Source organism: Macrobrachium rosenbergii, chromosome 43 (assembly GCF_040412425.1).
Source record: "Macrobrachium rosenbergii isolate ZJJX-2024 chromosome 43, ASM4041242v1, whole genome shotgun sequence".
NCBI lineage: Eukaryota > Metazoa > Arthropoda > Malacostraca > Decapoda > Palaemonidae > Macrobrachium > Macrobrachium rosenbergii.
This window is the reverse complement of record NC_089783.1, coordinates 35076625-35091624: the sequence shown is the minus strand read 5'-3', so window position 1 is coordinate 35091624 and position 15000 is coordinate 35076625. Positions and strand designations below refer to the sequence as shown.

The 15000-nt window shown below is 36.1% G+C and overlaps 1 protein-coding gene across 1 annotated transcript in view; it reads right to left on the bottom strand.

Moving 5' to 3' along the window:
• The window catches only part of LOC136829048 (ABC transporter F family member 4-like), a 57985-nt gene that overhangs the window by 37387 nt on the left and 5598 nt on the right, over positions 1-15000 (bottom strand). The window contains exon 2 of the mRNA XM_067087434.1: positions 7607-7782. Coding sequence (XP_066943535.1) covers positions 7607-7782 — 176 coding nt within the window. The remainder of the gene's footprint in view (positions 1-7606; positions 7783-15000) is intronic.

The following is a 15000-nucleotide window of genomic DNA, read 5'->3' as shown; positions in this document are numbered from 1 at the left end:
GTGCCCAATTATTAAGTGAGATTGCTAGCAGGAGCGAGGCACAGTAAGGCTCGAGAAGGAATGACAAAAGTAAGTAAAGAACTCTGCCCTAAAATGGAAAACTGCAGTATCTGCAAAATTTTCGAAATTGAGATATGCCACCTGTTGGGCTCGTGAAACACAAAATACCCAATTCCTGCAGTTTCAGAATGATTCTTCAATGATTTTCACGAGTATTTAGCGAGTCCCATTTGCAGTATCTGCAAAATCAGTAGTAAGGCAAGGGAAAACTGCAGTATCTACCATTTTTCTGAGTTTTGTATTTTTGCAGATACTGCAGTCTTCCATTTTAGGGCAGAATTGTTCTCTGAGGAAGTGCTTCCATTTTTGTCAGTTGACAGGAATGAATTTTTTTTATCGTTTGCATTAATAAACTTCTGCCATTTGTCAGAGGGATTATGCAAAAGTTACTTGTGAATTTATACAAAAGCTTAAGACCCTTGGTGATGGCTCTGTGGCTTGCTATTTATGAGCCGTTTATTTTTCCCTTTCCAGACCTTCCCGTGAAGTCTGGTAAAAAAAAAAAAACTAGATACCCTCATCCTTGTCTATATTTGCTTGTAATCAATGATTTTTCTTCCATTAATCGAAATAAGTTTAATATCATCTAGCGTCCAGCTTCTAAATACACGAGCACGTGATCAAACGAACGTTACGCCGAGCGACTTTCTTTTCCGTTTTATTCGGAATTATTCATTTTTCTGCTTCCATTGTTAATGGGTTTTAAATGCGAGTTCCATTACGCAATTTTGCCGGTTAAGCAAATAAGAGTCAAGCCGACGCGATTAGCGAATTTTTGGGGTCCAGCTTTTAAATGAGGTTTAAGTGTCGGGGATTAGTGGGCCAGAAAGTCGTGTTTGGCAGATCATATTCGCCAGAGTAAAATTCAGATGAATGAAATTGCGAGTTTGTGTATTCTTCGGGAAAGAGGAATAAGGTATTCGGATACCTGCCGTCATCCCCCCCCCCTAAATCCCTCGTCCCTACGTGGGTGTAAAGGTATCATCAGTATATACTCGGAATAAATTATGCAACTGATTCCCCTCCACTGAATTAAATAACACACCACACGGTTTTGTTATGAATTATCAGTAATAACGGTTACTCACAAGTTAAGAAATATATATGCATTTATGCTTCTCTTTTAACTACAATTAGCTGTAAAAAATACGTAAATTTTTTTTCTGGGTATTTCAAAAAATTCAAGTCCACTTTTTCATAGCCATCAAACGAATATAAGGTGCAAGTTTTTCTTTCAAAAACAAATAACGTCAAGATCCAAAACATTTACGATAATGGACAATATCCTCTCTCTCTCTCTCTCTCTCTCTCTCTCTCTCTCTCTCTCTCTCTCTCTCTCTCTCGTGTGCCTTTGCCTCTACCGGTTTTAGAATTTCCACTTGACAAACATGTTATGACCGTAGCTTCGTTTTTCAGATAACTGAACCTTTTCAAGATTTTGTCTTCAGTAGCACCAAGACTTTTTACCCTGACAAACTTTAAACCATCAAAATACCGTCATTTCTCACTTCAGCTGAATTTCACAAATTCTCAGTATTTTATGTAGCATACTTCAACTTCAGTTCATTCCCCAACGGTCTGAAATAAGCATCTACTGTTCTTTGTTTCTGTGAATGGAACATGATTGCTAATATTATGACGTATATCAACCAGATCACAGAATTACAGAGTTGACCTGAAGTGTCATATTGGAGAGGAATATTTGAGCAATTTCGAGTTTTAAACTGCACGTCCAAAAAAGGAATGGAAATAAATAACAACTAAAAAATGCTCCGGAGTTTCTTCAGCGCAATCGAGTTTTCTGTACAGGTATAATCAAGGTCACCGAAATTAGATCTAGCTTTCGGTGAGCCGCGACCCGTGAATCTTTAACCACGCTCCGGTGGTGGCCTGGCTTATATCGTTGCCAGACGCACGATTATGGCTAACTTTAACCTTAAATAAAATAAAAACTGCAGAGGCTAGAGGGCTGCAATTTGGTATGTTTAATGATTGGAGGGTGGATGATCAACATACCAATTGCGGCCCTTTAGCCTCAGTAGTTTTTGAGATCTGAGGGCGGACAGAATAAGTGCGGACAGAAAAAAGAGCGGACGGACAGACAAAGCCGGCACAATAGCTTTCCTTTACAGAAAACTAATAAAAAGTAGAAAGGGCCACCAACTCCATCGAACCAAATAAGTTTAGTTGCCAAAGACCCGTGCTGTGTATAAACACCAGGTCCCACTAAAGAATGTGAAAACATTGGAAGGACTACTTCATAAGGCTACACGTGCTTCAAGAAAGTTTTATAGGATACCAATATATTTTTTGTGGTAAGATTGGGTTTCTCATTTTCTGAGCGAAAGAAAGAAATTTTTAAAAATCCTTTACTATAATGAAATGGTCTTACCTGCAACAATAACACAATTTCTTTTATGTTGAATCGGAAGGGAGTATAATTCTTAAGACTAGAAAGTAAAAACCCTGAAAGAAACTCGAGATTTGACTTGATATTATGACATTTAGGCTCTCAAGCCAAGCGCTGAGCACTTCTGGCCGTTCAGAGCGTAGGGCAGAGTAAAGAGAGAGTTGGAGTGGTTGGACAGCAAGATATAAAGATCCATAAAATACATGAGACGAAGTACAAGGATCTAAAAGTGAAACTTGGAGAAAAATCTTCAGCTGCAATAAGAAGTAATAATTAGGCTGGACAGCAAGACTGAAGAGAGGAAGTGGGAATGAAGGTCAACTAAAGGGGTAAAAAGTGGTTGAACTTAGGTGCCGAAGGGGCGCTGCAAATACCGTTCAGTATCGTTTACAGTGCGCCGCGTGAGGTGCACTGACGGCACTCCTCTTAGTGCCACGTTCAAATTGCCCTGTTTTCAAGATTATTTGTGTCTTAGGGTACTAAAAAAAATATATTCAACAGCATTTCATATATGATTTAAATTGCAAATAGAGAAGTTGAGTACTAGGAATATCACTAATGTGTAAACAACAGTAATTCTAAGGGGTACAAAAAATCAGTTCAGTATCAATACTTCACTTAGCTAAAGACAATATAATTATATATTTTATTTGCGATTGCAGAGAAACATTTATTGCAGATCACTGAATATATTCAGTTACAATTTCTCTTCACTAATGCGGAGAAGTGAGGAGTTTTTATTTCATTTATTTAGCAATTCACACAGTATAGAATAATCAGCATTCCAAGACATCAATATTTCTGAAAGCATTTTTTGTCAGATCCTGGGAAAGATAGTATTACTTCAGGCTATCACCAACCTTACACATCACTTGGGTTAAATGAAACAAGAGGAATGTTTGCGAGAGAGAGAGAGAGAGAGAGAGAGAGAGAGAGAGTTCAACAAAGGACCTTCCACTCATTATCGGATTGTCTTAGTTTAAATGACTGTTTACTTACCACAATTCTCTCTTGGCTCAACTGGCTCTAATATCTGTACAATATGACATTATCATACTTCTCTCTCTCTCTCTCTCTCTCTCTCTCTCTCTCTCTCTCTCTCTCTCTCTCTCTCTCTCTCTCTCTCTCTCTTCTCTCTCTCTCTCTCTTAGCAAGATACTGAGGCATGCTTGTTGCCTCACTTACACCTTTTTTATATCTACACACTTGTCATTATACTCAGAGTGGCTCAGTACGGACTACCAAGAGACGCCAGAGGTGTACTTGAACATCTTGATGCTTTGAATACACACTTTAGTGCTCTGCAAACCTTGGAAGAGGCGTCACTTTGCGTAATTTTAATATACAAGATTTTTTTGTTTAAGTGTTCTCTTTTCACATGCTATAATTCGTTGGTGGTTTATCTTTCAAAATGTTTTTCAGTGAACACCATAGTATTTGGAAGTTTGAATTTCAAGGCTTGTTCCATATGAATAGGGTTTATCTTCTGAATAATAATAATAATAATAATAATAATAATAATAATAATAATAATAATATCCAGAGTTTGTGTTTCACTTATTTCATTAGTTTGTAATTCCCATGAGATTATTACATTGTGCAGTACTGCTTTTACGTAAATTGCTAAACATGTTTCAGTGTGCATCTTTTTTTTTTCTCAAATTAAAGGTTAAAATTTCATCACATCAGCATCGTAATATAAACTTTGTCAGGTTTAAAGAAAAAAATATTCCACATTTACTCTCATTCATTTTCGGATACCTGCTTCAGAAAAAGAAAAGCTGTTACTGATATGACATAAAAAAAAAAAAGGAAACTACTCTCCCTAATTATTACTGGTCTGGAACAGAGCTAAAAATTGCATGAGTCGAAATTCCACCATTCGAAATTTCCACGTCAATCTGATAAAGAGAAAGAGACTGTTGCGTACTAAAACTCATTCCCCAATTCGTCCTCTTTAAAACAGCGTTTAGCCCTTTCTTTCAATTTTGATGGGTCTGAAAGCGAATTAACATACGAAATGGGGCACGGGCTAAGCAAATGCGATTAGCGACTTTTTTTTTTTTTTTTTTTTTTTGCTGGGGGGACCGTCAGCTCTTGTTTTCAAATGAGTTTTTTTTTTTTTTTGCCGCAGGCCTATTCAACAATTGGGGAATGGATCGTAATACGTCTGTTAGATGAAAGTCTGCTAAATCGTCTCTCTATTTTTTTGTTGTTTTCCGGTGTGGAAAATTCTTTTCTTTAACTGTTTTCTAATAAAGTAGCAACCAGGTTTGAAAATGTTGTTTCCAGAATAAATTAACCATTTTCTTAAAAGAGTAAAGCGATAGAATTTCAATTATCTTAAACTGAAGAACGAAATTTGACAGAAAATAACTTTGAAATCTACGATAAGATTTAGCACGAACTCTAATACCTAACTTCCCTCTTAATGAATATATTTTTATTATCATTTCAAGTTTATGACAAACCAGTTTATTTCTATTGAAGTTGACGTGCCTACAGTTGGCCCTAAGATTCTACTCTTTTACGTGCCATCTTCTTTTGCAAACGTGCTTCCTCCAATCTTCAGCACTGGAGTTAAAAGTCGGGAAATTGAATGCCTCACTAGTATAGTAATTTTTGGCTTTGTAATCAATGGAAGTATGTTTTGTAAGGATTGCTTAGGGCTCGACTAAGTCTCCCTGACGCTCATTCTAGCTAGCCAATTCCTTTCCAAATTAAGCACAGTTATACTAAAGCACAATTAGTCACTGCAAAATGAAGAGTAGATCATTGGAATTCAGAAATGAGGAAGGTAATACTAGCTACAGAAATTCCCATCAGCCTATATAAATGATAGAAATGAACATTAAAATAAAAAATTGAAAATTCGGAGTTCGAAAAAGGCTCTTGCATGTATTCTTATCAAATAAGATTAGTCACTGCAAAATTCACAGTATACAGTTGGAGTTCAGAAATGACCAGCGGAATACTAGCAACAGAAAGTCCCATCGTGGAGGCTTCAACCTCTATAAATGATAGAAATGAACCTCGAAATTAAAAAATGCTACACGGAATATACAAACAAAATTCCCTTGCAAGTATTCTTATTTTTTTGTATCGGTTTCAGTGCAAAACAAGTATCAGTTAATTCAGACCATAAAACCTTTATCATTTTAATACTTTTATAAAAAAAACCATGCTTTTTCTCAAAGCAGTTTGAAAGGTTCACTTTTTACGTTTCCCCCTGCGCTTATTCACTGGATCTGAATTTAAGCGAAAACGTCACTCTGGCGCAGTGCTGCCTCAGGAAAGGTCAGGAAAAAACACAAATTTCATGGTGACGCCAGAAGGCCTCTCCATTTTACTGATTGCAAGGATGACAAGGATACGTAGGATATGTTTTACAAGAGTTCGTGAGTTCGTGTTGCTGTAGGATTTTATTTATATTCCTTGTACATTTTTTGTTATTGGTCCTTTTACCTTCTCAGAATTGGCTTTTAATGATTATTTTAATATATGGATATCGGATTCCAAATAAACGATTCTCTTCATTTTACTGATTGCACAGATGACAAGGATACGTAGGATATATTTCACAGGAGTTCGTGAGTTCGCGTTCCAGTAGGATCCTTATATTTTTATTCGCTCTACCCTTTTTTTTTATTGGTCCTTTTACCTTTAAATAATATGGCTTTTACTGGTTACTTTAAGATCAGATGCCAAATAAACGATTCTTTTCATTTTAATTACTGTTGAGATGATAAGGATAAATAGGATTTAGTTTTCAGGATTTTTTTGTTCTTGAGGGATCTTAATTTTGTTCCTTTCAAAAGTATCCTAAGGAATGAATTTGCTGTAATTATTACCTACGGGACGATATGTTATTCTAATTGGTATTTTCGTCCTAACAATTACATATGCACTGCATTCGCCCAACTACTGCAAACGACTCTTAATTTATATAATTAGCAGCCCTTTTGCAATTTATACTCACCTTTTACAAACCTCAAAGACATTCGTTCGGTCCAAAATAGCTGGGTAATTTTAATGATTTACCACGGAATTTTTTCTGGCCATTAATATGACGCAAACTCGAGTCGATAACAACATTGTTATGTTAAGTCCATTACATAACTGAGATTACAGCTCGGTTCTGTGTAAACAAAGCGAAAAGCCTCTCTCTCTCTCTCTCTCTCTTTGTTTCGTAAATTCCTTGAATTTTATCCTTTGTTTATCGTCCGTCGGCGTTTCATTCCGTCACATTAGCAAGAATGATAAACAAGGAGATGCGCATAATTAAAGACAATTGCTTCTTTTATCGTCTGGTATAACATTTTTCACATGTCACGAAGATTGGAGACTGAGAAGGTTGAGATTGAAAGCGAGAGAAGCAATGAACGCGAGGCGTTTTGTCATCAAAACTCATTTTCGCTTTACTTATTACTGTCATGCGTCTTTTGTGTGTGAATATAAATTTTCCATCTTTCTCTTCTTTTATTTTCCTGTCTCCTATGCAGCAAACTGTAAGCGCCGCACAAACTTGCGCGCACACAAAAGCATGTAAATATAGGCATGCATTACTTGTGCACGATAAAGATGCATACATACATACATACACGAACATATATGTATATATATATATATATAACATATATATATACATATATATATATATATATATATATATATATATATGTATATATATATATATATATATATATATATATATATATATATATATACATGTGTATATATAAATTCACTAATAGAAATCAGTTTATGCATTGTTGACTGGCGCTGGCGGAGATATGCTCGTTACTCCACATCATTTTATTCTGATCTCTCTCTCTCTCTCTCTCTCTCTCTCTCTCTCTCTCTCTCTCTCTCTCTCTCTCTCTCTCTCTCTCTCCTTGCCGTACAGCCCTCACCACAACCCTCACCAGCCGCCCTTCATCAAACTTCTATTTCGCTGCTTCGAGAAACCTTTTGTAAAAAAAAAAAAATAAAAAGTTCCCTTTGTCATCATCGCATCCTTCTCCGGCTTTGTGGATGAAATGGTTGAAAGAGAAAGAAAGAGAAGGAAGGAAAAAAAAAAAAACCTCCTTCCAATAATGCCTTATGACAAGGTCGGGTCAGCGGGACCTAACGAACCATTGGCTCCCACAAATTCCACATAATAACGCCGTCTAACTTCGTTGTTGCTTCTTCACTCTCCTCCTCCTCCTCCTCCTCCTCCTCCTCCTCCTCCTCCTCCTCCTCCTCCTCCTCCTCCTCCTCCTCCTCCACGTCTGCCGTTGTTTGGTTGGTTGTTCGTCTTGTTCTTCCACCTCCGAAAGATAGGACGATTTAATTCAGGTCTGGAAAAGAAGTTTGAGTGGATTTCAAAAGGCAGAATTTAATGTCTGGCGACGTGTCTTTCCAATTCTTTTTTAACATGCAGGAAATGATAACAGAATTATGTCATTCAGGCCTGTAGAAGATTTTTTGTGTGGTCCTTGTATTTTATAATTTACTTGTATTTTATCTGTTGATTTATTCATTTGTTAATTCAGTTTTATTTCTAATAGCCGATCTCTACTTTCTGTATTTCCTATTATATTCTGCTACTTCTTTCAGATGATTACCATGTTCTTTGGAAGCCTGAATTTCAAGCCAGTGGCCCCTTTTGTGGGCTTGTTTCTTATGATTGAGTTTCATATTCTGAATAATAATAATAATAATAATAATAATAATAATAATAATAATAATAATAATAATAATGAAACCAGGCGAACCTGTAACGAAGCTATAACTTCGAGAATTAAAAGCCACAGTAGTGTTAAAAATATTTATTTTTTTAACTCTTTACATAAATATTTTCAACACTACTGTGGCTTTTAATTCTCAATAATAATAATAATAATAATAATAATAATAATAATAATAATAATAATAATAATAATAATACATACATACATACATACATACATACATACATACATACATACATACATACATACATACATACATACATACATCCTTGCGATTTCGTAACAAACCCCCTTCTGTTCATTACCCCTTTCGTATTTTAATCGGTGACACAAAAAAAAAGCGTTGTAACTAACGGTACAAGAAGCAGTTTTCTTTCATTATGCACATCTCGTAGTTTATCATTCACGCAAACATGACACAATGAAACGCCCACGAACACTAAATAAATACTAAAATTCTCGGAATTCGTGAAACAAAGAGGTTTTTCGTTTTTTTTTTTACATTGAACCAAACTGTAATTTCAGTTGTGCAATGTGCTGACCATAACAATGATGTTATCGAGTCGAGTTTGTGTCATTCTAATGGCTATGAAAAATTACGTGGTAAATCATTTAAATTGTCCACTTAATTTGGACTCTCCTTTTGCTAACCCCAAAGACAATCAGTCTTTGGGGTTTGCAAAAGGAGAGTATAAATTGCGAAAGGGCTGCTAATTACATAAATTAAATATATTAAGAGTCGTTTGTAATAATTGTATGAATGAACTGTATTTGTAACTGTAAGGACGGAAATACTAATTAGAAAAACACATCGTCTCACAAGTAATAATTAAAGCACATTCTTCCCCTAGTATCATTTTGAAGAGAATCGTTTATTTGGCATCTGATTTGAAGTGTGAAAATAGTCAGTAAAAGTCATTTCATGCGAAGGTAAATGGACTAATAGCAAACAAGTAATAAAATGCGCCGAAGTTTCTTCAGCGCAATCGAGTTTTCTGTACAGCGTATAATCAAGGCCACAGAAAAAGGATCTGTCTTTCGATGGTCTCGGTATAATGCTGTATGAGCTTCGGCCCATGAAACTTGAAATACGGTGCGGTGGTGGCCTGTCCTATATCGTTGCCAGCGGTCCTGGTCGTTTCGGCCGTAAGTCACTTTAGGCCGTAACACCCAAAACAATGTAAGACGTTATGTTTATGGTATTTACCGTTATGTTTATGGTATTTACCATTATTATTTCATGTTTTACGTACATCCCCAAAAGGGCTGGTGCTAAACACGGCGCCCATTTTGCATGTAAACGTGCTTACGGCCGAAACGACCCGAATGCGTTGCCAGGAGCACGATTATGGCTAACTTTAACCTTAAATAAAATCAAATCTACTGAGGCTCAAGGGCTGCAATTTGGTATGTTTGATGATTGGAGGGTGGATGATCAACATACCAATTTGCAGCCCTCTAGCCTCAATACTTTTTAAGATACGAGGGCGGAGATAAAAAGTGCAGACAGAAAAATGTTCGGATGGATAGGCAAAGCCAGCACAATAGTTTTCTTTTCCAGAAAATAAAAAATGCACAAGGATTATAAATAAAATCCTACAGCAACACGAAGTCACGAACTCTTGTAAAATATATCCTACGTATCCTTGTCATCCTTGCAATCAGTAAAATGGAGAGGCTTTCTGGCGTCACTATGAAATTTGTGTTTTTCCTGACCTTTTCTGAGGCAGCACTGCGCCAGAGTGACGTTTTCGCTTAAATTCAGATCCAGTGAATAAGCTCAGGGAGAAACGTAAAAAGTGAACCTTTAAAACTGCTTTGAGAAAAAGCATGGATTTTTTTTTATAAAAGTATTAAAACGATAAAGGTTTTATGGTCTGAATTTTATGATACTTATTTTGCATTGAAACCGATACAAAAAAATAATAAGAATACTTGCAAGGGACTTTTTTTGTAATATTCTACGTAAGATCTTTTAAATTTCAAGGTTCTTTCTATCAATTACAGAGGTTAAAGCCTCCGTGATAGGACTTTCTGTTGCTAGTATTCCGCTGGTCATTTCTGAACTCCAACTGTCTACTGTGAATTTTGCAGTGACTAATCTTGTTTGATAAGAATACAAGCAAGGGATTTTTTCGAACTACGAATTTTCATTTTTTTTCTTTTAGTGTTCATTTCTATCATTTATATAGGCTGATGGGAATTTCTGTAGCTAGTATTACCTTTCTCATATCTGAATTCCAATGATCTACTCTTCATTTTGCAGTGACTAATTGTGCTTCAGTGTAACTGTGCTAATTTTGGAAAGGAATTTGCTTGCTAGAATGAGCGTCAGGCAGACTTAGTCAAGCCCTATGTGATCCTTACAAGAAACACTTCTTTTCATTATAAAACCCAAAATTACTATACAAGTGAGGCATTCAATTGTCTAATTCTTAACTCTTATTCTGAACATAGGAGGAAACACGTTTGCAAAAGGAGATGGCACGTAAAAGAGTAGAATCTTAGGGCCAACTGTAGGCACGTCAACTTCAATAGAAATAGACTGGTTTGTCATAAACTTGAAATCATAATAAAAATATGTACAATTTGAAGGGAACTAGGTTATTAGAGTTCCGTGCTAAAGCCTATCGTAGATTTCGAAGTTATTTTCTGTCAAATTTCGTTCTTCGGTTTTAGATAATTGAAATTCTATCGATTTACTCTTTTAAGGAAATAGTTAATTTATTCTGGAAATAACATTTTCACACCGGGTTAGTTGCCTTATTAGAAAACAGTTAAAGAAAAGAATTTCCCCACCGGGAAACAACAAAGAAAAGAGAGAGGATTTAGCAGACTTTCATCTAACAGACGTACTACGGTCCATTCCCAATTGTTGAGTAGGACTGCCGCTAGAAAAAAAAAACTCATTTCAAAACAAGAGTTGACAGTCCAAAGAAAAAAAAAAGTCGCTAATCGCATTTGCTTAGCCCGTGCCCCATTTCGTATGTTAATTCGCTTTCGGACCCATTAAAATTGAAAGAAAGGGCTAAGCGCCGTTTTAAAGAGGACAAATTGGGGAATGGGTTTTAGTACACAACAGTCTTTTTCTCTTTATCAGATTGACGTGGAAATTTCGAATGGTGGAATTTCGACTCATGCAATTTTTAGCTCTGTTCCAGACCCACAATAATTAGGGAGAGTAGTTTCCTTTTTTTTTATGTCATATCAGTAACAGCTTTTCTTTTTCAGAAGCAGGTATCCGAAAATGAATGAGAGTAAATGAGGAATATTTTTTTCTTTAAACCTGACAAAGTTTATATTACGATGCTGATGTGATGAAATTTTTACCTTTAATTTGAAAAAAAAAAAAGATGCACACTGTGAAACATTTTTAGCAATTTACGTAAAAGCAGTACTGGACAGTGTAATAATCTCATGGGAATTACAAACTAATGAAATACGTTAAACACAAAATTTGGATATTATTATTATTATTACTATTATTATTATTATTATTATTATTATTATTATTATTATTATTATTATTATTATTTAGAAGATGAACACTATTCATATGGAACTAGTCCACAGGGGCCATTGACTTGAAATTCAAACTTCCAAATAATATGGTGTTCATTTAAAAATATTTTTAAAAATAAATCACCAGGGGATTATAGCATGCGAAAAGAGAAAACTTTAAAAAAAAGTTGTACATTAAAATTACGCAAAGTGACGCCTCTTCCAAGGTTTGCAGAGCACTAAAGTGTGTATTCGAAGCATCAAGATGTTCAAGTACACCTCTGGCGTCTCTTGGTAGTCCGTACTGAGCCACTCTGAGTATAATGACAAGTGTGTAGATATAAAAAAGGTGTAAGTGAGGCAACAAGCATGCCTCAGTATCTTGCTAAAAAGAGAGAGAGAGAGAGAGAGAGAGAGAGAGAGAGAGAGAGAGAGAGAGAGAGAGAAGTATGATAATGTCATATTGTACAGATATTAGAGCCAGTTGAGTCAAGAGAGAATTATGGTAAGAAGAGCGGATACTGAGTGGAAGGTCTTTCTCTCTCTCTCTCTCTCTCTCTCTCTCTCTCTCTCTCTCTCTGTCTGTCAAACATCCCTCTTGTTTCATTTAACCCAGGCGGTGTGTAAAGATGATGATAACCTAAAAATAATACTATCTTTCCCAGGATCTGATAAGAAGTGCTTTCAGAAATATTGGTGTCTCGAAATGCTGATTATTCTGTGTTGTGTGCATAAACAAAGAAAAGAAATAAAAACTCCTCACTTCTCAGCATCAGTGAGCAGAAATTGTAACAAAATATATGCAATAATTTGCAATGAAATGTTTCTCTATAATCGCAAATAAAATATGTGTTTATGTTGTCTTTAGGTGAGTGAAGTACGGAATAACATCTATTATTGATATTGAACTAATTTTTTGCACCCTTTTGAATTACTGTTGTCTTCACTTTAGTGATATTCCTAGTACTCAGCTTCTCTATTTGCAATTTAAATCATATGTGAAACGCTGTTAAATTTATTTATTTTTTGTAGTACGTGAGGCACAAATGATCTTGCAAACAGGGCAATGTGAGCGTGGCGATAAGGGGAGTGCAATCAGTGCTCCTCAAGTGGTGCACTGTAGGCGTTACTAAAGGGTATTTGCAGCGTCTTACTGCGCCCGGGCTTCACCAATATTTTACCTTTTTACTTGACCTCCATTCCCACTCCCTTTCTTCAGTTTTGCTGTCCAGCCTCTGTAACTATTACTTCTTATTGCATATGAGGGGTTTTCTCAAAGTTTTACTTTCGGATCCTTGCACTTCGTCTCCTGTATGTTTTGGATCTCTATATCTAGCTGTCCAACCGCTCCAACTCCCTCTTTACACAGTCTTAAGCACTGAATGGCCAAAAGTGCCCCGGTGCTTGACTTGATAGCTGAAATTTTCATGATATCAAGTCAAATCGTGTGTTTTTGTGTATGTGTTTTTTTCGTGCTATTATTCTCTAATCTTTGAAATATTGAAATATAATCCCCTTCGGATTATCATAAAAGAAATTGTTATTATTGCAGGAAAGAACATGTAATTACAGTAGAGAAATTTTGACCCATATTCCTGTTGACCAGTTATGGGAAACCCAATCGTACCACAAAAATATATTTCTATCTTATCCAACTTCCTTAATGTGTATGTAGTATTATGAAGCAGTTCTTGCAATGTTTTTTTATTTTTGTTGTGGGATTTGGTGTGTTTACATAATGCTGTGGAGGGGAGGGGGAAGGGAGAGGGAAGGGGATGGTGGAGGAGGAGGGAGGAGTGGAGGGGAAGGGGGAGGGTAGGGGGAAGGGGTTAGTGACACACACACAGAAAGGCAGCCAAGGAAATTAACATAATAGATGGATCTTTGGCAACTCAGACTTGTTCTGTTAGATGGAATTGGTGGCTCTTTCTACTATTTTCATTTATCTCTGTTCCCTGTTAGCTATGCAGTTTTTTAAACTCTAATTTACTCGAATATTCCTCTCTCACATGGCACTGCAGGCCAGGCTTTGTGATTCAGTAAGGTCTGGTTCAAATACTTCATATCAGAAGCTATAGTTTTTCGTTCACAGAAACAAAGAACAGTAGAAGCTCGTTTCAGACCGTCAGCGAAGGCACTTCAACTGGAAGTCTGCTACGTAAAATACTGAGAATTTGGCGGTATTTTGATGGTCTGAAGGCTGTCACTGTAAAAAGTATTGGTGATGCTGAAGACAAAATCTTGAAAAGGTTAAGGTATCTGGAAAATGAAGCTAAGGTCATAAGGTCATAACATGTTTGTCAAGTGGAAATTCCATAATCGGTAGAGGTATAAAGTACCAAGAGAGAGAGAGAGAGAGAGAGAGAGAGAGAGAGAGTCCATTATCGTAAAAGTTTCGAATCTGGCCCTTAATTGCTTTTGAAAGAGAAACGACTTGCACCTTATATTCGTTTGTTCCCCATTTTCTTAAGCACAAGCTCAGGTAGCTATGAAAAATGAACTTGAATTGTGGCAAATAACCAGAAAAAATGTTAATATTTTTACAGCTAATTGTAGTGAGAAGAGAAGCACAAATGAATACATATATTTCTTAACTTGTGATTAACCGTTATTACTGATAATTCATAACAAAACCGTGTGATGTGCTACTTAATTCTGAGGAAGGAAATCTGTTGCGTAATTTATTCCGAGTATATACTGTTGATACCTTTACACCCACGTAAGGACGAGGGAAGGAGAGAGAGAGAGGGGGGGGGATGGTAGGTATCCTTATACCTTATTACTCTTTCCCGAGGAATAAACAAACTCACAATTTCATTCATCTGAATTTTACTCTGGCGAATATGATCTGCCAAACACGACTTTCTGGCCCACTAATCCCCGACACTTAAATCTCATTTAAAAGCTGGACCCCCCAAAAATTCGCTAATCGCGTCGGCTTGACTCTTATTTGCTTAACCGGTAAAATTGCGTAATGGAACTCGCATTTAAAACCCATTAACATGGGAAGCAGAAAAATGAATAATTCCGGATGAAACGGAAAAGAAAGTCGCTCGGCGTAACGTTCGTTTGATCACGTGCTCGTGTATTTAGAAGCTGGACGCTAGATGATATTAAACTTATTTTGATTACTTGAAGAAAAATCATTAATTGCAAGCAAATATAAACAAGAATTAGGGTATCTTTGTTTTTTTTTTTTTTACCAGACATCACAGGAAAATCTGAAAAGGGACAAATAAACGACTCATAAATAAGATGCCACAACGCCGTGTGTGTGTATATATATATATATAT